Source organism: Thrips palmi, unplaced genomic scaffold (assembly GCF_012932325.1).
Source record: "Thrips palmi isolate BJ-2018 unplaced genomic scaffold, TpBJ-2018v1 HiC_scaffold_12, whole genome shotgun sequence".
In the NCBI taxonomy this organism is placed as follows: domain Eukaryota; kingdom Metazoa; phylum Arthropoda; class Insecta; order Thysanoptera; family Thripidae; genus Thrips; species Thrips palmi.
This window is the reverse complement of record NW_023144623.1, coordinates 3,649,546-3,673,180: the sequence shown is the minus strand read 5'-3', so window position 1 is coordinate 3,673,180 and position 23,635 is coordinate 3,649,546. Positions and strand designations below refer to the sequence as shown.

General features: G+C 51.7%; 1 protein-coding gene across 13 annotated transcripts in view; it reads left to right on the top strand.

Annotated features, from left to right (window-relative positions):
- LOC117640010 (DNA-binding protein D-ETS-3) overlaps positions 1-23,635 on the top strand; it is an 85,802-nt gene that overhangs the window by 48,953 nt on the left and 13,214 nt on the right. For 7 of the 13 annotated variants that reach the window (XM_034376169.1, XM_034376168.1, XM_034376171.1 and 4 more), the window contains 2 exons: positions 6,977-7,027; positions 18,254-18,325. In XM_034376169.1, coding sequence (XP_034232060.1) covers positions 6,977-7,027; positions 18,254-18,325 — 123 coding nt within the window. Of the gene's footprint in view, positions 1-5,523; positions 5,647-6,976; positions 7,028-18,253; positions 18,326-23,635 lie in introns of those variants that run through there. The other 6 variants (XM_034376175.1, XM_034376174.1, XM_034376178.1 and 3 more) reach the window with 5 other exon arrangements.

Genomic DNA, 23,635 nt, shown 5'->3' with positions numbered 1-23,635 from the left:
ATTAATCTAAATTTGTCTGAAGTTCATCGAAATTCGACTGAAATTCACTGGATTTGCACACGCAAATCCACAGTGATTTCCCCCTTGGGGAGGCCACAGCCTGGTCCGGATTCGGGGAGAGGCACCGACGGGAAGCATGCTGGAAGGGCAGCTTGACAATATCTCCAAATTTGGTCGAGGAAGCCCCAAAAAATTTGGTGCCAGACAAAAATAATTTTCACCCTCCACCCAAATTTGGGTGATGAAGATTACCCCTCTCAAAATGTTGGTCCTGGTCATGACTCATTCACTCTCAGCGTTGAGGTCTTTCCAGGACGATTCAGGACTGAGACGTTTTAAAAACAGAAACAGGGTCAGTTTAGGGTGGGACAGTTCGTAAAAATAGAACAAAACAGCTGCTTCCTGGACGAGAACTCATGCCGCACCATAAGTGAGCATTTCATTGTGAGAATATCATTTGTTCTGGCATGAAAATGTCAATTCTTGTCAGAGAAACAGCTGTTTTGTTCCATTTTTATCACGTTTTCTTGAATAACCCCTACTCGCTCTATGATCCAAAGGAACAGGAGAGGAGACCTTAACATCACAATACTGGGCTACCGAGGAGGGCGTCCACTTCAGAGGGGTGGATTTGAGGTGACATCGCGGAGGCGTGGATGGGAGGGGAGGGGGAGGGGGTGGGAAGAGGCAGGGGTTGGGGGTGTCGTGAGAGTTTCAAGGTAGGGTAGGGGAGGGGGGAGTATCAGAAACATGACACCGCGATGCGCCGCGATGCCACTTGATTAGATTACGCTGCGGCTGCTGCCGTCGCGCGCTTCCCCCCTCCCCCCCCTCTCTCTCCCTCCCCTCCGCAGCCCCAGCTGCTGTCCCTCTCTCGCTATGGTATAAATAATCTTGACGGCAAATTTTCAATAAGCTTCATTCGCACGCTTTGGGATTTTCTCACGCGCGCTGTTGCAGCTACTATCGATTTCGCACGGGGCGTTTTGACTTTTTGTTCCACCAAGAAATACCTATGCCATAATATCTGATCTTCCCTGGAAAGTCTAGGAAATGCTTTTTCCGATATCCACAGGATCTCACAGAATGAAAACACTGCGAGAGAGCAACTGATGAGAATTGACAAGGATGCTCTTTTCCGAGTTCCCATCTCTGTGCACAAATTGGCCTAGATAATTTAGCTTCACGTTTTACAACACACTTTCCGTGCAGCAGTGAGTCTTTGTTCTTTGTCTCCGCAGACCGTCGGGATGACAATAAGTTTACGGCGAAGCTAACTGGATTGGCTTCACACTGCTCTTGGCTCGTCCTCTCTGGTGGTCCAGATCGGCACGGCCGCGCTGTGCGCGCACACTGCGAACACCCACGACGCTATCACTGCCTGCCGCGGCACGGCACGGCCAGGCCGCGTGGCGGCATATGGTAACGCCGCGCCACGCGCCACGCGCCGGCACGTGCAGGCCACTTCATTGTCACCGTGCTCTCACTTGGCCTGTCTGTCTATCCGACTGCCTTTCTGTCTGTCCGAATGTCTTTCTGTCTGACTGTCTGTCTATCTGTCTGTCTGTACGTCTGTGTGGTGTCTATGACTAAATGTCTGCTAGAACTGCAAATGTATTGGTAAGTTCTTGACACTCCAGTGGCGCCCGGGACGGATCCAGAGGCGGCCTTGGGGTGGGAAAAGGGGGAGGGGACATAAAGAAGCACTATTTGCCTTCTTACAGGGGGCAAAGCAGCACGTTTTGTCTTCTTACTTGGGCACAATATCACTTTTTGCCTACCTTTCAGGCGGCTATCCCAGTGCCATGGTGAAAAGGGAGGGGGCAAACACACACACACAACCCTTTTCCTTGTATCCGGGCCTGGTGCGTGCCCCGGTTTGAAAACCAGTATTTAATCTTCTGAGCCCACCTGTGTGCATGCACTCTAAGTCCTAGGGGCTCAAGAGCTCAAAACGCGTCTAGAGCTTCGGCCGCCGGCCCTGCGCCGATCTTCTAGTCCGCTGTGTGTTGTCGCCCGCGTGCTAGCTGCCTACCCGTGGTCTGTCGGTGTGCTCGTCGGTTTGCTCGCCGAGGCCCCACACGTCCATCCCCCTTTGAAAGGGCTGCTTTTTGTCCCGCGCTTCCCTTCACTTCCGGTCCCCTCGACTTCCGCCTCGTTTTCCGTCCTTGTCCCACTCGCTGGTGCGGCCAACCCTTCGTCGCTCTGTCTCTCTCGCACCTATCGGGCACGCCCCACGAGTGCGAGAGAGACAGAGCGACGACAACGGCTCTCGGAATCGGTCTGCCGGGTCCTCCGCCCCGAGGCGAGGCGGCTCGGAGGAGGCGCGGCGCACCGCACCGGGCCCGGCCAGCGGACCCGTCCCGAATCGGTCGCTTCGTCGCTCTGTCTCTCTCGCACTCGCGGGGCGTCCCGTCGGCGGTGCGAGAGGGAGAGAGAGAGAGAGAGCGACTACGGGCGGCTGCTCGACCCACCCTCGGGGAGTATTGGTGTCATCATTGTGCTCTCATTGTGACAGCGGTTCCACCCAGTGTTCCACCCCGCCGCCGCCGCCCTGCCCGCTCAGTCTCTCTCGCTCTCACGGAGTGTGGCCTAGGGGTGCGAGAGAGACAGAGCGAGGGCGGCGGCATCGCTGCCCCGATCGGGAGATCAAAGTGGCTCCCTCGCGGCGCGGCCCGCCCGCCTCCCTCAAGTGGATTATGCAGTTAAGATACAGTGTAGTTTGTTGTCGAGATTCGCGGTGGCCACCGGTCGAAAAGAGGGGAGGGGGAGTCGGTCGAGAAAGCAGTGCGTCGGATTTATCTGTCGGAAAATCTGCGAGCGGCCGGCGAGACACCCCTGCGCAGGTGAAGAGGAAAGATGGGGAAAGGTGGTCGGGTGGCGAATGACCGCATTTCGCCGCCGGTAACGGTGTTAAGTATGTGGATTATTAATTAGCTGATCAAGCACACAAGAAGGGATGAAAGCGTTTCACACAAGGACGGCTTTGAGGGTAGGGGAGGATGATTGCGGGTGACAGTCTTGATTTTGAAGAAGATACGTACACACTTAATGTCATGGGACTTTTTTTGTCCCACGACTTATGCAATTTTAAGCACATCCGACGCTGATACAATTTTGTTCCCGCCTGGCGACACATTTTGTCTGACACCTGCTGCAAATCGTACTTTCATTAGACAATTTGTCCCGCCTGGCTGACACAAAATTGCATCACCACCGGATGTGCTTAAAATTGCATCATTCATGGGACAAAAAAAGTCCCATGACATTTAGTGTGTAGCAACCATAAAAACGTTTGAACGTTTTTCCGTGCAACTAAGAACTGTTTTGAGGACCTCACATCGGTGGTCGAAGGGCGTGAGGGCCTTTGAGAAACCCATTGAAAGAACGTTGTTCTAAACTAAACTCTCTCTCTCTCTCTCTCTCTCTCTCTCTCTCTCTCTCTCTCTCTCTCTCTCTCTCTCTCTCTCTCTCTCTCGCTCTCTCTCTCGCTCTCTCTCTCGCTCTCTCTCTCGCTCTCTCTCTCTCTCTCTCTCTCTTTCTGCCCTTTTCCCGGCGGCGCCGCGGTCTCGGTTTCCGCGGCTGCTCGTCGGACAATCGCGTCGCGGCGCCACAAGATATCCCGCCCCGTTCATCCTATGATAGGCCCAGCCGGCCCGGTCGGAAATTGTTGCCGGTAGCGGCGGTGGCGGTCTCCGGCGGTGCGCCCCCGCCCCCTCTTCCTCTCTTCACTTCCCCCTGTTCCCCTCCCCTCGTTCCTCTACCCCCCTTACCCCTTCACCTTTTCTCCTCCTCCTTTTCCTCTTTCCCTCAGCCCCCTCCCCCCCCCCGCCTTTTCCTCTTCCCCTAGCCCCCTTACCCCTTAACCCCTTTCACCTCACCCCGTTTCTTCTCCCCCTTTTCCCTCTTCTCTTTTCCTTTCCCCTTCCCCCTTCTCCTCTCCCCCTTTGCCACTTTTCCTCCCCCCCCCCGTTTCCTATTTTCCTGTTCCCGCGCAAGCACCGGGGCTGCTGCGGAAGGGGTGGGGCGGTCGAGAGGTCCAGTGAGTGCGCACCTGCTGCTGCCTCGGCTGCTGTGCCACGCGCACCGCGAGGGTCAGATGGGGCAGCACACGCTGACTCCGAGAGCCGTTTTCGTCGCTCTGTCTCTGCCGCACTCAGAGGCGAGGGGTGAACCAGTGTACTCACGTGCACAAATTGGCCCGAACTCAGTGTACTCAAAAGTTAAAATTTAGCAAAATTTGTTAGTTTTAAGTAAGGCTTGGTGTTGCGTATTGTCTGAAACACTAAATAAAGGTTTTAAACGTTTAAAAATGTGAAATTTATGAGTTTTCGAAGGTGTACTCACCCGTACTCATGTACTCCTCCAGAACTCTGAGTAATTCACCCCTCGCTCAGAGGATACTTTCATGGGTGTGACAGAGACACAGCGATGAAGACTAGGGGATCAGTCTTCAGGACTGGACACTCTTCTCGGCCACCACCTCACCTGTGTGGCACTCGTACGTAACAGCGTATCTACTGTGGGATTCCCTATGAAGATACGTTGTTCTGTCAGATGATCACACGCCCAACAGTGTGTCAAATCAACTCGTTGACAGTATAAAAGTCTACAAAGTGTCACGAAGCAAAATCGTTCGTTAAACAATTCTACAAAGCAGATGCTTCGTAGACTTTCATGAGTGAAAAATGTGGGGGCTTCTAAATCAAAACTGCTAAGACGTATAATCTGAGTCAGTTTGACTTAACTTTTGTTCAATGCTTTCTTTCCCTTACGCTGGTTTCCCCTTTTTACCCTCTTGCCGGGGGTGCGACTGAGAGGAAACGCGTGACCGCCACGCCACGGGGTTCGGGCGTCAAGGGCACCCGAACACCCGCCGCGCCGGCGGTGGGTCCCCGGAGTTGGTCCTCGGGGCGTCCTGCAGACTGATCCCGAGAGTCGTTTTCGTCGCTCCGTCTCTCTCGCACCCATACGGGACGCCCCATGAGTGCGAGAGAGACAGTGCGGCGAAAACGGCTCTCGGAATCAGTCTCCTGGAGCGTCCGCGGTCACTCCGCGGGCCACTCCAGCCGCCTCTCCAGTCGCTCCAGCCGCTCGGCAGGTTGTTTCTGTTTGTGCGCGAGCCACTCACTCCGCTCACTCTCTCCTCGCCGCGCGGGGGGTGGTGCCGCGGGGTTGGGGAGGGGTGGGGGAAGGGGTGGCGCGAGGGGTGGGGGCGCGGCGCGCGCTCCGATTGGCCGCATTGATCGCCAGGCGCCTCCCCCTCCCCAAGCCCCACCCCCGGCGGCCCGCGCGGCCAGGCCCGGGCCAGGCGGCCACCCCGCCGGCGGTCCGCTGGCGGTGGAGGGGCGGGCCGGCGGCGCGGCGCGTCGCGAGGAAAGCTTTTCGGCGTCAATACTTCCGGAACGTGCTGGCGTGCGGGTGTGTGCGGATCGCTCGCTGTAGTGCTGCCTGGGGAGACTGCGGTGCCTCGGCCATGCGCGCCGTGCGCGGTCTCGGGTGACCACTCGGCCTCGTCCAGGCCGCCACGCGCCCCGCGCCCCGCGCACCCCCGGCCCCCCACCATGCTGGACATCAAGACGTCGGCGGCCGCCGACTACCTCAGCAGATCGGCCACCTTCTCGACCAACTTCTCCATGCTCTTTGGTAGGTAGCTGTGAGCACCATCGTCAACGTCCACAGACGTGATGCATCGGAAACTCGATTGTGTGGTGTGTGCTACTGAGTACATGCATGGAGCACTTAAGGCACTTAAGAGTGCCGCCGGGAGTTTTGGGTTCGAACCTGGTGGATGTGGTTGTGCGTGTTCCTTGATCCCTTTTCGCCGAGCCGTAAACCCTGGTTTGGTGATCGGGTGATCCACATGGTTGAGGAAGATAGAAAAGTCCCGACCGAAGTGTCATCAGAGTGCCCACGTGACTTCAATGATCGAAAACAGCAGGCTATCGGAACCCATCCTTGTATCATCGCCTTGGATGATGGCATGTCACCCATTTCCTCCACAATCCATGTCCTGTTCTGTCATTCATGTCGTGATTTTTGTGGGTTTTCTATTTTTTATTTCTGTCTGGCGCTAAACATGCCACGTGGCATTGAACTGTGATGACAGCAACAGAGAAACATCCTTGCTTGTTACAAACGATTCGCCTTCGGCCCGGCAGTTGAGTGCCCCAAGCGCTGCGTGCCACGCCAGGGGCCGTCCACGCTTTGCGCGTACGGCGCGTTGAGGTTCCCGCTCGGCCGGCCGCGGGCAGCACCTACAGTGACGATACCCGAGGAACAGAAGCGTCTTGTAGAACCCCCTGCTCTTATGACGAGCAAACTCTAGTTTTTTTTTTTTGGGGGGGGGCTGTGAAGGGCGCAGTGGACTGACTGGTCGATAACTTCACCTCAAGGCATCCCGGAGCGAGGTGAGGAGCGCCGCCATTCAAGTTGAAAAAGTTGTTATTGGGTGCGGCGAGCCGTCAGGCCGAGTTGTTGCTGCCGCTCTTGTTGTTTGATCAAACTATCACGGGCGGTGTGTACCTGGCGGCCCAGGGAAAATAGGGCGTTGTTGTTTTTGGTGTTGATGTTTGACGTGTGCGGTGGGCCTGTCTCTAACTCACTCGCATGCACACACACGCACACACACACACACCCAGACGCGCGCACATGCCACCCAATACCTCGCCTGGGCTGCTCACGCATGCATGTCAGGAACCGCACCTTAAAACATTCCTGTACTGGGGTCCTTCACTGAAGTAATCTGTGTACGCAAGGAGCAGAGACAATCTCACAATTTAGCGTCAGAAACTTCTGTATATAAGCATAAAACGGGACAAATTTTACAGGATTTTCCAAAGAATCCGACTCAAACAATCTCTGTTATGCAAAATACTGGGTTAGGGGACCCTTTTGCCAATACTTCAGTCTACGGATGCTTTCAGAGACGTTGATGAGAACCCTAAAGCTCACTTCTGTGTGTTTGTTGTTTCAGACACCTCGTACAAAGGATCGTGGGGTGGACATGCCGCCAGTCAAACGCCAGGTAAGCGCGCAATGAGTTTCTATCTCGCTCCCTCTCTCTCAATGCCACCCCAGCCATTCTATCCTGTCTATCTTGCCTCTCTACTCTACCTCCACCCGAACTCCAGTGAGAGGTGGCCCCCGCTTTTGACTTGCAAATCTACCCAGGCCATCTTTCCACTTTCGTCGAGGTGAATGCGACCTCCCCCGCACCTTCCCCACTCCCTCCCGAACCCCTTCCCTCACCCCCTTCCGCTTAAATCAGGGCCGATACCACTCCGCGGGCGTCAAAACTTCCTCCCCTAGGACAAGCCGTTTGGCGGCCGCTTCCTTCGTCCTCTCTACATTTCCAGAGATAAACTTTGTCTCGATAACTTCCATTTGCATCGTCTCAAGCGCCTCAGACGGCCGTTATGAAGGGCGTTTCGTTCCCACTCGGTCTGGAAGCATCCCACACCCTCACTTTCCAACATAGAAATGCCGTGCAGTCATAATAGTAAGACTTTTGTTCGCATTGCCAAGAAAATGATCTGTAGGATCTTCAGAGTGCAGACTAACCGCTCAGCTGTACGCATGCACTCGGTCGCCCCCTGACATTTTTGGAATTTGTTTCAAAATCCTGGGTAATAATAAACAAATTTGTTTATCTTTCTTCATATCTTGGTAGGAGAACCTTACAATTCTGGTGTTTCATTGTAAAATATGTTTACGTTCCTGGTCGATTTCTTTTGAATTTTGAAGTGTTTCTTATGACACGTCCTCTTTCATACCACTGTTATCAATGCACAGCATTGATTTTACAAACTCAAATTATTTAAAAATTGCTGCGTGCAGCAGGTATTATGGCGCATCAAAATATCTTTGACTCAGAATGGATTATCATTTGTTGTCTAAACAAGGGTTATGTTGACAGTTAAACAACCTGTTTGACCAGAAAAAAATCCATAGAATTCATGCAAAGGGGTTGATTGGTTGATGAATCGACGACTGAGCATCATGTCAATCCTTTGGATAAAACTATTTTTCTGTGTTTTTGGCTGGTACTTTTTTCCATTTCATAGCTAAATCAAATCACGACTTCAGATTGTGATGGGAGCGTCGTGCAAGGAGTCAAATTAATGGCAATGACACGTCAACGCGGATCGGTTTCGCCGAGAAACTCGACGACGGCTTCGCAAACAGAAGCAAAGTCGCGGAAAAAAAACGGGGAGGAAAGTGCGAAACAAAAAAAACAATCCGCGTTAGGGTAGCTCAGAAGCCGAGCGCACGCCAGACAGTAAATAAGCCTGTGTGTGTGTGTGTGTGTTTGTGTTTGCTGTCGTTTTTTGTGCGTCTGTGAGTCAACAGAAGTGTGGGCGATATTTCGACTACCAATGGGAGTCCCACCTAATTACCACACTAATAAACAATCAGTGCGAATCGGCCTCCACCCTCCCCGGCCGAGGCCGCCGAGGCCATGGCGTCGCCCTTCGCTCATTAGAATTGCTAAATGAATTGTAGCGAGGGCCGTGCAGACCGATTCCCAACTCTCGTCGCTCTGTCTCTCTCGCACCGACGGGGCGTCCCGCGTCGGCAAGAGAGACAGAACGCCGCGCGGAATGAGTCCCCCGGAGGGGTCAGCCCGAGTCATCGCACATCGCTCCTGTAGGTGTCGTCCCCCAGTCGCCGCCACGCCACGGGCGCAAGGAGCCGCGACCAATTGTCTTTGTTTTTGTTTCAAATCTTGATTACCGTTTTTTGTGCCTTTAATTGTCTTGTGGGTTTTTTTTTTCGCCATGTCGTTAGATGCTACCCCACGTTGGCAGGTGGACGGTTAACAGGCAATTTTAGTCTTTTATGTTTCTGTAATATGACGGTTGCAACGCAAAATGTGGCGAATGCACACCAAATGTAAAAGAAAGACTATGGCCATGGAATTTTTTTGCGCACAACCTCACGCAGTATTAAATTTTGTACCAGTATCAAGTGTTACTGCGAAATTGCTGCTAAATTAATACAAAAGAACCTCAAAACAACGTCAAAATTGCCATAAAATTGTTTGAATGTTGTCATATGTGTGCCCGAACCATTGTCTCTAATTCAAATTGATCTTAACATTGCCTTTGCACCTCTTGCTAGGCTGAGGGCAGGGACCAGTGCTTTTCTGTGACAAGTCGTGTTCGATTTCAGCGAGGCACGTAATACCACCCCTTAACGCCTGCCAGCCCCCTCCCTTTCCCCTCTCCCCTCCTTCTTCCAGCTGCGCCGCCAGGGCCAGGGTTGTATATTCATGAGGCAGGTCTCGGTTCATGACCACGACGGCGGTTAGATTGTCTCCGCCGAATAATTAGCACCGGATATTCTTGGCCCGAGACTCCAGACTAGTCGGCCGTCCGGCTGTTGGTTCGTGCCGCGACAGGACCGAGCCACCGGTCTGCGTCACTCGGGTGGCTTTAGTACTCGTTTTGTCGCTGTGCGCGAAGTCTCTTACACTGTCAGGACTGTTGCCTTTTTGTAACCGTTTTTGCAAGGATTGGGCAGACAACGTTGAAAACTGCTCGGAAAACTGTGATAGCTTTGTTACACTCTGAATTTGGAAGAAAGCTCTGATAGAGAGAGCTATTTTGTCAGTTGCATCCTCTTTTAGAGCGCCTGCCTACTGAAAGCACTGTAAAAAATTCCGTACTTTTGTACGGAAATGGTACAGAAAAATATAGAACGGAGGTACGGAGAAAAGTACGGAACGTTCCGTACTTGCTCCATATGAACCCATGTAAATGGGTACGGAAAAAAAGTACGGAACGTTCCGTAGTTGGCAAGTACGGACGTTCCAGGCAAATTATTGACCAGACATGTTCCGTACTTTTTCCGTACTTTTTTCTCACAGTGAGGCCTTCGTCGCTCTCTGCACAGACACCTTGCAGACAAACCAGTCAATGCATGATAGCATTTGATTGCTTCAATAAGCCCCTGGATCAAAAAGTTCCCCCCACGGACCTTTTGCAAGCCATGTTTAGAAGCCACAAAAGAGCGGTGTTTGCTGCCTTGTCAATGGTCCCAAGCTGCTATAAATATCAAAGGTGTTTTCAAAGGACGCGTCTTCGGACGGAGGGGCTCATTGAATTCATCAAATGCTATCGTTCATTGACTGATTTGTCTGCAAGGTGCCTGGACAGAGAGTGGCAAAGGCGTTTCGGTGGGAAGCGTCTTTGTCGTTTTACCAGGAGGCACCTTTAGGCGCTCTGGATGCAACTGATAAAGGCGCTAGATCTCAGAACACCCCATATAAATGGTGTAAGCAGGATACTACAAGCATTAGATGTTTTTCGGTTTGTAAATACACTAGTTTCTCTTTCTCCTCCAATCTCAATTCTTTTTCCTCGTCTCTTTCCGACCAACTGATCGGCACGGGGTCCTCGGTTCGGCGTCGCGCCACACATGGGGTGACTTGCGTCGCTCCTATCTCGTCTTGTGACGCGCGGCTAGCAGGGTGAGCGAGCGAGGCTGGCGGGGCGCACACGGTTGCATGGGCACGCTGTGTACCGCACATGTGTCGATCTGATACAGATATGACCGTGAGAGGGTTGTCGAGTTGGTTCCTTCCCCTCCCTGCATCCATCCTATTCCCATTCCATCCCTTCCCGCCTGTTCCGTCCTTCTCTTTCAATCCCTCGCCGTTCCCTTTCACCCTTGTGTATCCTTTTCGTCACATGCCATCTTGTCCCATCCTTTGCTTCCTTCGAAAACCAAATCAAAAACAGCATGTTTTGGTTATCTGACGTTCCGTAGCATCAAAGTCTGTTTCTTACGTCGCATTTTTCATTTTAACCTTTGGTCCATGCTCCGTGGTATGCTCTCTATCACTATTTCCTTCCCGCATCGTAACTTTCTTGATACGTATCTCTACACTGCAGGAAATAACCACAACAAAAGTACACAAATTTCTGGCAAATTTTTTATCAGGAATTTAGTGTACTTTTCAAGTACAACAATTGTTGTACAAAGTACAATGGAACCGGCATGACAAGTGCTGTGCAGTCCAGGGCTCGTTGTGGTTTGTACAATTCTCGTTGTACTTTCTACAATCGCTGTTGTACTTTTATTGTACAGTTTCTGTTGTACTTTTGTTGTACTATCTACACTTTTTTTGCAGTGTATACTGTCGCAATCAGTTTACACTGAGAATGAAAGGGTCACTTATCGCCTAAATTTGACGAAGGAACGTTTCATCGCCCAAATTTGGGTCGGGACACTTCTTGGGTGGGCAATTGAGTTCCATCATATAGGATCTACTGTTGGATAGTGGATCCACTGTTGGATAGTGGATCCACTGTTGGATAGTACTGTTGGATAGTGGATCCACTGCCGGATAGTGGATCCACTGTTGGATAGTGGATCCACTGCCGGATAGTGGATCCACTGTTGGATAGTGGATCCACTGTTGGATAGCGGATCCACTGTTGGATAGCCGATCCACTGTTGGATAGTGGATCCACTTGTGGATCCTCTGTGGGATAGAGGATTTGGATAGGAGAGCCACTGTTTGATTTTCGACATTATTGGGTAGAGAATCCATTGTTTCGTAGATGATCCGATGTTGTGGCTGCAGTTGGGCTGCAGTCAGTTGATCCATTGTGCTTCTATCACACGTCTCTTATCACATGAGGATGCCAAATCTCCACCTAGCTGCCAGGTAAATCTTTTCACCTGGTTGCATCCAATTGCAATGTCGGGTGCATCCTATCATCGGGGTATATTGGTGGTTGACAGCGGTCCTTCGCGGTCCCACCTCAACTCCCTCAACTGAAACAACAGGGTGGCTGCAGCAGCGTGGCGGAGGTTCGAGTCCCCCCGGGGCCTTCACCTTTTTGCCGTCGCTGGCGAGAGTTCCCTCCGCGCGTATCCGGCTCGGGGTTTTCATCTTGGTCTCGTACAATACACACGCCGAGTCCGGCCGAGCCGCCACGCCCCATCCCCGCATAGCGGCAGTAGCTCAGGACGCGTCGCATCGATCTGCCACGACGGGGGCGTCGAGGACGGGGCGTGGCGGGGCGTGGCGGGGCCCACTCGTCCCATTGGCCGCCCCACTGCAAGGCGACGCCCCAGCGCCCCACCACCCCCCTGCGGAGCGCCACGGAGCAGCCATGGCATGATAGAGGTCGCCTCAAAGGGAGCGGAGCGGCAGGCCGGTTCCGAACGGCGCTGTCGTCACCCGTCGTCTCTCTCGCTCCCGCGGGGCCCCGGCGCGAGGGTGCGAGGGAGACAGAGCGACCGCGCTCGACACCAGCCTGCAGCGCCGTGGGCATCTCTCGAACAATCCCTCGTTACTTGTTCCGGCCGCATGTGCCATTATTCGTCATACGCCACGGTTCACTGAACCACTGATTGGTGCTCCCCTCCTCCTCCCCCGCCCCCTTCGCGCCCCTCCGCACTGAGACAAGGGTGATTGTTCGCGTTGCTTCGGCATTTTTGTCACGGCGAGGGGTTACAAGAGCGGCACCCACTCGGCACGTGATGCCGCGGACCTGCAGGCCTCGTTTTCGTCGCTCCGTCTCCCTCGCACGAAGAGGCCACGCTTCGCGAGTGCGAGGGAGACGGAGCGACGAGAACGAGCCTCAGCCTGCAGCCGCCGCGCACCGCGGGCTCCACTCACTTCGCAGCCTGCACTGTAAAAAATTCCGTACTTTTGTACGGAAATGGTACAGAAAAATATAGAACGGAGGTACGGAGAAAAGTACGGAACGTTCCGTACTTGCTCCATATGAACCCATGTAAATGGGTACGGAAAAAAAGTACGGAACGTTCCGTAGTTGGCAAGTACGGACGTTCCAGGCAAATTATTGACCAGACATGTTCCGTACTTTTTCCGTACTTTTTTCTCACAGTGTGGCAGTGCTGGCAGCCACGCGGCCGGGAGATGGTTGGATGATAAATTCACAATGCTGAATCCGAACAACGAAGTGGAGTAGTGGCATTTTAAAAACGCTTTTTGACATGGGGTGACAAGGGCACCGATAAGACAACAAATCCATTGGAAAGTTTTCCTCACACCCTTGTAAGTTAGTGCTCGGTTTTGACTGCTAAAATTTTGTTTTCTGGTCCTTAGGGTGCCAAAATTTGGCGTCCTGGGATGCTGGTGATTTTTGCAAGGCAACTTGCCAATGTACGTATTTGAAGTGAAGACAGGGCTTGCGACAGTGCAGTCAATTTCTGCCTTCATTTTCTCAAATATCCCGATCTTGATGGAACACAGCTATTAGAGCAAAGCACTTGCAGGGCAGTTGTTCCAAGAGTTTATCTTGTGATTGTCCTCGAGTGTAGCTTAGTCTCATAATGACTGTGGAATTTCCTATGGACTTCGGCCAGAGGATCTCTGTAGGGACAGGCTCTCCTTTGTTCGGGTCTTAGCTGTTTCCCGTGTAAATCAGCTAACAACTGTCATTCCAATAGATCAAATGAGCTAACAACTGACATTGCTTCTCACCAAATGAGATATCAACAGACTTTACTAGGCTAAACTATCTAGCAACTGGCATTACCAGACCAAATCAGATAACAACTGACATGGCCATAGAGGTTCTCATCGTTGTGATCTGCTTTCTTTTAAAAACAGGTCCCTATTTTATTTTATTTTTTCAGTGTTACTGGTACGGGGGTGAAGGGTGGTATCCCATCGCCGCGCAGCCTTTCGTGTCACACACAGCAACAGTTAGACGCCTCTTGAGGCCACTCGGCGCCAGGAGGGGGAAATGTGTCAGTCGTGCATCCTTTATTGGCTGAACTGTCGCCTATGATTCCGAAAGATGGCCTCGCCGCTGTCTCTCTTGCACTCGTGGGGCATCCCTAAGAGGAGAGAGAGAGAGAGAGAGAGAGAGAGAGAGAGAGAGAGAGAGACCAAACGATCCTTCGGGCCGGGCAGTCGATGCATGATGTCCTTGTCAACCTCAGGCAGCCTTGTGTTTGTTTTTCTTCGGCGGTTTGTATAGGTCGTGGGGTGGGGTGGGAGATTTTAATAATCTGCCCATGAAAATAAACTAGCATTCGTTTCAGGTCTGGCTTCTCGTGCTATTCATTGGGCAAATTCAACGGATCACTAGTGGGGTTTGTCTCCAAATTGTTTGAAATCAAGCGTCACAGGCCCATCTGATCTTAATCTTCCTATCTAAATGCATGAGAGAGTTCCGTGTTTCTGGTTTATTTCAAGCGTACCATCCACTCTATGAACCGTTCAGATGGTGGGCCATGGCCTGACTAGCATGAAGGCGCGAAGGGGGATGTTTGGTTCCGCATTTTTGCACTTTTTGCGCATCGCTAGGCGTCTTGGCATGTGACTTGAACTTGAGAGCGGCGCGCTGGACCTCAAATTATCGTATGTCTTACGGAACCTCCCTAATGGCTCTCCCTCCATCTCGCTACGCCCGGCTACGCCTCACGAGCGACCAGCGACCTGCCTCTGGGGCACAACCCTCCACGCCTTGCTTTCAATCTCTGCGTGGCTCTGTTTCGATCGTTTCTTCACGCACACACACACAGCACGCACGGACGAACACGAAAACACAAACACAAGCATCGGTGATTAAATAACGCTTTGGCGTGCCTTGCTTTTGCGGCTTTACTGTTTTAGCCCTGCGGCGTCACAGAACCCTCGCTTCTATCTCTCTCACACACACACACACACAGAGCCTCACAAACACACACACACACACAGAGAGCCTCACAAACACACACACACACACAGAGCCTCACAAACACACACACACACAGCCTCACAAACACACACACAGCCGCACTCACACAAACACACGCTCGCACACACAGAAAGGGCGAATCGGGGCGGATGGTGTTTGAATTAACGCCCCGAGTGTCGCTTCTGCTGCCGCTGTCACGAGCAGAGAGCTTTGGTGAGGTGAGGCGGCACCACGCGGCGGTTTAAAGAGGCCGGCGCCGCGGGGCGGGACTGGCGGCACCGGTCGGGGCGACACAAGGGCAGTGGTTTTCGTCGGTCTGTCTCTCTCGCACCGACACGGGACGCCCCGTGAGTGCGAGAGAGACAGAGCGACGGAGGCGCTGTTTGGAGTGAACCGGCTGGCCGCGCGGCGTGAGCAGCCAGCTCATTCCAAACAGGGCCTTCGTCGCTCTGTCCCTCTCGCACTCACGGGGCGTCCCGTGTCGGTGCGAGAGAGACAGAGCGACGAATGGCGCTGTGAGCTCTGCAGGGAGGCGCGGCGCTGCTGGTTCCAGTCGCCCGGCCGCCCGTTCGCTCGGAGCGGGGCGCCGGGGCGTGAAGCCTGCCACCCCTCCCTTGCTGCCCTCCCCCTCGCGGGGCCCCGGGGCGAAGCAGGGCGAAGCGGAGAGGGGCTCCACCAGCCTTGGCAGCCTTGGCGCACCCACGCCGCCGCCAGGCCACTCAAAGCTTGCGGCCGCGAACCCCGTCAAACAAAACGGAGAATGTTCCCGAAAATAAGGGGGAGAAAAGAACAACGGAGGGAAATGTGCAGCGCCCTGCATAAAGAGAGCGCTGCGAACACGAAATTTTCGAAGCAAGATTTTTACAGAATGCACTGAGAATGAAATAACTACACTCCCAATTTCCTACTGAGAAATGCCATGCAGTCATAATACTAAGCTGATTCTCAGTACTTTACGACACAAATCTGTCATAGAAATTTGTTCGTAATATGAAGAAAGTGGTCATACTCCAATTCCAGGAACGTGACATCACGTTGAAACGAACGTGACAAAATGTCACGTTCGTTTGACTATTGTGTCATGTTCGTTTGAATGTGAACAAGCTGGTTTTTGGCCAATTCACATCCAAACGAATGTGACACAATGCTCAAACGAACGTGACATTATGTCACGTTCGTTTGAACGTGACGTCACGTTCCTGGAATGAGAGTGCATAAGTTACTGAGAACTCTTCACCACAGATTACTACCTTAGCTGCGCAGTCATAATTTTTTGTTCGTATTACGAAGAAAAAGCTGAGTAGGATATTGGGAGTGTACGATCTGCACGGTAAAAACGGAACCTGGTTTTCCCAGGAAGCCCTTGGTAAGAAATAGGCGATTTCCAGGGGTTTTCAGACGTGTTCCTTTCACACCGAAAAACTAAACGTGGTCTAGACTGCACCAACTGGTGTGGTCAAATGGGTGTCATTTTGACCGCATCAGTTGGTGTGGTCTAGACCACATTTTGCCACGTTTGGTGTGGTCTTTCCATGCAATGACCACACCAAACGCACCAAACGTGGTCTAGACCACACCAAACGTGGCAAAACGTGATCTAGATCACACCAGCTGATGCGGTTAAAATGGCACCCTTTTGACCACACCAGTGGTGTGGTCTAGACCACGTTTGGTTTTTCAGTGCATTTCGACGAAATTTACGCGAGTGCAGTGTACAAGCGTCTCTACACCACGTTTTGCCAGAGTGTGCCGCTGGCAGGGGCGGCCCAGGGCCAGACGGGCGAGGCGACAGAACGCGGAGGAGGGCGCGGCGACAAAGCTTCCCGCTGATGACCCGCATTCGCCGAGATTGTCGCCGCCCCTTTGTCTTCCGCCCTGACTTTTAAGAGTGGCAATGGGCCCTTCGTCTCCGTGGCGTGGTGGGGCGGGGTGAGGTGGGGTGGGGTGAGGTGGGGCGGGGCGGCGGGGCGTTGCTTTCTAAGACAGTCACTTGGCCGCCGTTTTGTTTCTCTGCCGAGGTGCAACCGGGGTCACCGAAAGGGACCTGTCGGTCGAGCGATTACGCCGCCAGCGCACTCCGTCTCTCTCGCACCCCCACGGCACGCACGCTCTGTGAGTGCGAGAGAGACGGAGAGAGACAGCAGTGAAATCCTCTGCCCTTTATTTGTCGGTGATAAGGGCGTATCGGCCCAGGCCGACTCCGAACGAACGGTGTTTTTGTCTCTGTCTCTGTCGCGCTCATTGAGAGTCCAGCTCTACAGTTGAGAAAGAGAGAGAGAGAGAGAGAGAGAGAGAAAGAGAGAGAGAGAGAGAGAGAGAGAGAGAGAGAGAGAGAGACTGGAATGTTCGGAATCGGCCTGCTGAAGGGCGGCGGTCAATTGGAGGCGCCGGGACAAGGAAAATGGACAGCTGTAAAAAGACAAAAAATGGAGTTCAGAAAGGGACAAATGGAAGAGAGAAACGACAAGGAAATAATGTGGGACTGTTGTTCTTTGTTCCTCTGTGATAGAATCGTGTCAGTATTTTACATTTCGTGGAAAATTGAACGGGAAGCGAATTTATGACAATATTTCAGCCTGGAGGAACATTCGCACCTCATGTTTTGTTTGTCTTCGTTCCCTTCCATGCCCGAATTAAGGTTTTTGTTGCACAAAAAATGAGCTAGTGGTCCCTTGGGTTCGAAACGGGTGCTGTCTTTTCATTTGTCTTTCCGTGTGGACACTTTTAGAATGATTTCAGTCAAATATCTTTACCTTCACCTTTACCTGGAAATTCTATACAAATTTGTACGTATGGTCAAACTTGAGTGAGACCACGTCCAAAAATTGCAAAAACGAGTTTAGTGTCTCCACACAGCTGGACATCAGCGAATCGGGAAAGCATTGAAACTAGCTTGTTCAGATGGTGAGTGAGCTTTGCTGATATGCCTGCTCGCATCATGTGGCAACTTGAGGGGGAAATTCTCCAGGATTTCCGAACGGCGGTGTGGAACGGACCAAGAAGGGGCCCGGAGAGGGATGGAGTCGGTGGGGCGAGACTTGTTTCGTCGCTCTGTCTCTGTCGCACTCACGGGGCTCTCCGTAAAAGTGCGAGAGAGACAGAGCGACAGACCGATCGACAGCGGCGGGCCCATCACGGCCATCCCCGCCTGCCTGTGTTTGCAGTGTCCATTGGGGCGGTCGCGGTACAAGACATGGCTTTCCTGCGCCAGGCCCGCCGGCGCCTCCCCCTCCCCTCCCCTCCCCTCCCTTCCCCTCCGAGGGCGTCGGAGTACATGGCAGCGACGCCGGGACGCCCTCCCCCTCCATAAAGGCACTCTGGCACCGTCTTTTCCAGCGGCTGGAGACCAATTCACGGAATTCTAAAGCGGTCAACTAAACTAATTTCCACTCCTCTCTGCTCCCTGCCGCGCCGCCACCGCTTTTTGTCGCAGAGAGTGAGTGAGAGAGAGAGAGAGAGAGAGAGAGAGAGAGAGAGAGAGAGAGAGAGAGAGACTTTGAAGAGGTTTGCGGTACAGAGAAAGTGGTAAGAAAGGTGACCGCTCTTTGGCAATGATTGTTGATCCGGTTTTCTGTTTGCAGGATACAGTACGAATGCACTGTCGACTATGTCGAAGTCTTCACTGGACCCACACAGTCACCTTAGGCAACCAGGTGAGTCGTTGCTGCATCGTGCACTCCACTCAACACTTTGAAAATTTAAATCGTCACTTGATGACAATTTCAAGGCTTATTTTCCTTACAAGGATGTCATCGAAACAATTAGTGACATTGTTGTCACGCCCATGCCAAAAGTATAGGGGCTTTGACGAAAATATCATCTATTTGTGATGAGATTGTCATGATTTGAAAGTGATGAAAATATCATCCCCGATTTCCTCAGAAAGTGACCACAAATTTTAACAGTGAAGTTGGCACGGACCCATCACTCCACGACCAAGAAGAACTTATTTTGATGAATGGACAGCATTTTAAAATGATTGTTTCTTTTCGAAACGTTATGAACTAAATGTATGCATACGAACTTGATCGTAGCGCAAACCCGGTTTGCTATAAAAACTTAAGTCGAGGGGTCCGTCACTCCCTCCAATCACTGTACACCCCAAAAAACAATCACAATTCCAATCACTTCCAATCAAATCCAATCAAATCCAATCATTCCAATCATTCCACTCACTACAATATTTTTCAATCATTTCCAATCGCGCAAATCAACTACAATCGCTTCCCCAATCATTACAATCGCTTCCCCAATCATTACAATCATTTCCCCAATCATTACAATCATTTCCATTTAAATCTACAATCGCTACAATCATTCATAAATTTGGGTGCAAATCAACCAATGCAAGGCAAGAGCTCATTTTATCGCGCGACTCAGCGTGCCTTAGGGCATTGGCGTTGCCCGATTGTCTTCTTCTTTCGGGCACCTTCGGTTTCCGTTCGGACCTGCTTCGGACTACTTGCACGGTTCGAAAAGTGGGGAGTGGGGAGAGTGGGCGTTCTGACTGCTGTTGGTAGACGTGACTCCATTGGTAGGGACTTACCCGCCAAAACCTCACGCATGCTTCAAGCTGTGACTGGCTGGCGCTGCCTGGCGACTTCTCGCTCACCCAGGCTCGGACTACACTCAAGACTCCTTCCTTACGGACACCATGTATCCGCAATACGGACGGTTTTGTGCAAGCGTAATTACGGATGGATTTTGGTTGTAATACGGATGATTTTATCCGTAATACAAAGGTTTTCGTGTCCGTAACATACAGACGAAAATATCCGTATGGTACGGACGTAAAACTCTTTGTAATACGGATGATTTCATCCGTATTACAAGCAAAATTTATCCGTAATTGCAATTGCACAAAAATGTCCGTAATACAGATAGGATGTATCCGTAAGAAGTTAAGTGTGTAGCCAGGGCAGACAGGCAGAAAAATCTGCCGGGGTCTTCGGGTTTGGGACCAGTAACGTCACAAAGTTGGTCAAAGAGTGACTGAATCTCCGAAAGCAGCCGTTTTCGCTGAATTTGAGAGGCCATTGCGTCCGATCTAGTTGCGGCCAACGGCCTCCCTCGACGCCCTAGTATTCTTAAGACCCTACTCTTTCATGCCCTGTATCGGGAAGACGCTGACCACAACGATTTTGCCTTTGACCGCAACGATTTTGGGACCAAAGTTGGTCAAAAAGTAGTCGAATCTCGGAAATTTGCTGATTTTGCTGACTTTAGGTGGCCACTGTGTCCAATCTAGTTGCCGTAAAAGGCCTCCCTCGACGCCCTAGTATTCTTAAGACCCTACTCTTTCATGCCCTGTATCGGGAAGACGCTGACCACAACGATTTTGCCTTTGACCGCAACGATTTTGGGACCAAAGTTGGTCAAAAAGTAGTCGAATCTCGGAAATTTGCTGATTTTGCTGACTTTAGTGGCCACTGTGTCCAATCTAGTTGCCGTAAAAGGCCTCCCTCGACGCCCTAGTATTCTTAAGACCCTACTCTTTCATGCCCTGTATCGGGAAGACGCTGACCACAACGATTTTGCCTTTGACCGCAACGATTTTGGGACCAAAGTTGGTCAAAAAGTAGTCGAATCTCGGAATTTGCTGATTTTGCTGACTTTAGGTGGCCACTGTGTCCAATCTAGTTGCCGTAAAAGGCCTCCTTCGACGCCCTAGTATTCTTAAGACCCTACTCTTTCATGCCCTGTATCGGGAAGACGCTGACCACAACGATTTTGCCTTTGACCGCAACGATTTTGGGACCAAAGTTGGTCAAAAAGTAGTCGAATCTCGGAAATTTGCTGATTTTGCTGACTTTAGGTGGCCACTGTGTCCAATCTAGTTGCCGTAAAAGGCCTCCCTCGACGCCCTAGTATTCTTAAGACCCTACTCTTTCATGCCTGTATCGGGAAGACGTGACCACAACGATTTTGCCTTTGACCGCAACGATTTTGGGACCAAAGTTGGTCAAAAAGTAGTCGAATCTCGGAAATTTGCTGATTTTGCTGATTTAGGTGGCCACTGTGTCCAATCTAGTTGCCGTAAAAGGCCTCCCTCGACGCCCTAGTATTCTTAAGACCCTACTCTTTCATGCCCTGTATCGGGAAGACGCTGACCACAACGATTTTGCCTTTGACCGCAACGATTTTGGGACCAAAGTTGGTCAAAAAGTAGTCGAATCTCGGAAATTTGCTGATTTTGCTGACTTTAGGTGGCCACTGTGTCCAATCTAGTTGCCGTAAAAGGCCTCCCTCGACGCCCTAGTATTCTTAAGACCCTTCTCTTTCATGCCCTGAATCGGGAAGACGCTGACCACAACGATTTTGCTTTTGACCGCAACGATTTTGGGACCAAAGTTGGTCAAAAAGTAGTCGAATCTCGGAAATTTGCTGATTTTGCCGACTTTAGGTGGCCACTGTGTCCAATCTAGTTGCCGTAAAAGGCCTCCCTCGACGCCCTAGTATTCTTAAGACCCTTCTCTTTCATGTCCTGTATCGGGAAGACGTTGACCACAACGATTTTGCCTTTGACCGCAACGATTTTGGGACCAAAATTGGTCAAAAAGTGGTGAATCTCGGAAATTTGCTGATTTTGCTGACTTTGGGCGGCCACTGTGTCCAATCTAGTTGCATTAAAAGGCAATAAAAAAGTTGGTCATGAAGGGTAAAAACAATGATGATCGGGGGCCTTTTGCGGTCTTATCCGCCGGGGCCGCCGGGGCCTTTTGCGGGCCAGTCCGAGCCTGCGCTCACCCATGTCGCCTCCACCCGAGCAACCGTCCAAATAAATTTGTGATTTTGAACTAAAGAAGTTAAAACGCAATTCCTATTTATTTTCATGTGCCCCTAAATATATTAAAGGCAGACTTTTTGTACGCTTGAAATTTTACACACACTTTCAGTAGCCTGTCTGATTTTCACACCTACATTTTGAGACAAGCTTTTGATCCGGTAATGTATTTTTACCATCGCATTTAGTGCTCAGGCAGCCAATCAATATTTGACCGTTTCCAATCAATTTCTAATGAATTCCAATCAATATCCAATCAATTCCAATCAATTTCCAATCAATTCCAATCAATTTCCGATCAATTCCAATCAATTTCTAATCAATTCCAATCACCTTCCAATCATTCCAATCAACCACAATCATCGGCAATTATTTTGAAAATTTCCATTCATACAGTCTTTTACAGTCTTTTACAGTCACTTTTAATCAGCCCAATCAATTTTACCTCCAATCATTGTACACAATTTTGGGGAGTGATGAACCCCTCGACTTAAGTCTTCGCACCTTCAATACATCCAAATTTTTCGCAGTGTTTGGTTTTAACAGTGCAGTAGTAAATTTTTTTGGCTTGAACACGCTAAAAAGTAATGTGATATCTTCTTGTTTATTGGACTCGCGACCGAAGAGAGCTGCAAATTTTGTGGTGAGGAAACGCTCTCTTTCGCACTCTCCTTCTTTCACAGAAACGTCAGAAATGCGTGCATTCATTCGGAAAAAAAAGCCTGGCTTCGTTATTTTCCCAGTGTACACGCCAATCGGCTTCTTTGGCGGGACGCGAAAATTGGCAAAAGGCAGGGCGACGCATCGGGCGGTTGTGTTTACATTCGGCTCAGCTTTCCCGGCTACTGCCTCCGGCCAGCCGGCCGGCCGAGCGGTTCAGGAGAGTCGTCGCTCTGTCTCTGTCGCACTCATGGGGCTGTCCGTAAGGGTGCGAGAGAGACAGCGACAAACCGGCCGCCTGAATCGCGCGGCCGTCCGAGGCTCGCCTCCCCGCGCTGCCGTCCGGACGCAAGGGACACCCTTGGGGTCGACCCCGGCAGACCGACGCCGAGAGTCGTCTTCGTCGCTCTGTCTCTCTCGCACTCATGGGGCGTCCCGTGCAGGTGCGAGAGAGACAGAGCGATGAGGACGAATCTCGAAATCAGTCTGCAGGGCGCTGCCGGTGGGCTCAGCGCGGCCTTCAGGCGCGGCGCGCTGGTCAGCACCCCCTCCTCATAATCAAGGGTCCCGCCGAGCAGACTGAATCCGAGTGGGAGGTCTCGCTCTCTCTCTCTCGCTCTCTCTCTCATGCGGTGCTCCACGCCGGTGCGAGAGAGACAGACCGACGGCCAGCACTGCGCGGAGTCAGTCCACTGGGGGAGGGGGTGCGGCGCGACTCGACACCCCGCGTCGCGCGGCGTGTCTGGATTCGGGCCACCTAGACGCGCACTGCTCCTTTCAGTGAGCCAATTAGTACACTGTGAATGCCCACGCTATGGCCGCTATGGACATTGCACGTGCGGTGCGATGCACTTGAGGCGTCTAAAAACGGCAAATATTATAGACGCGTTTTGAGCTCTAGAGTCGCTAAACAGGACTCGAACCGAACGTGTGACCCCACCAATGGATTCCTCGTTTTGAGAGTAATCCATTGGTGGGGTCACCTGTTCGGTTCGAGTTCCATTTCGCGACTGGAGGTCAAACCGCGTTTAGAAATTTGGCCGCCTCCACCGGTCTTCTGCTGGCCCACTGTGCGGCGTCGCAAAGAGACTCTGCCCGAGACACGCGCTCGCCGTGTGACCCCCGTGGGCCGTGGGCTTTGGCCTCGAAACTTTATTCAAGGTCTGTGACTTGTTTTACGGTGTAGTCCGTCGCGACGGGGCGGCCAAGCCGAGGGCAAGCGACGCTATCTGGGCAATCAGTGCACCACGGCCCCTGCCCCCACCCCCACCTTCCTTCCTTCCTTCCTTCCTTCCTTCCTTCCTTCCTTCCTTCCTTCCTCTCTCTCTCTCAAGATCCTACTGAGCTTTTTCTTCGTAATACGAATTAAATTCTTGTAAGACAGCACAACGAAGGTTTAACCTGAAGGTTTTAAGTGGCGTACGGGCAGTTTCTTCTTACTATTACAAACAAATTTATTTGTACTATTATGTAGGCCTATTTGCTTTGCATACTGTAGTGAGATTTGTTTTTTAGTATT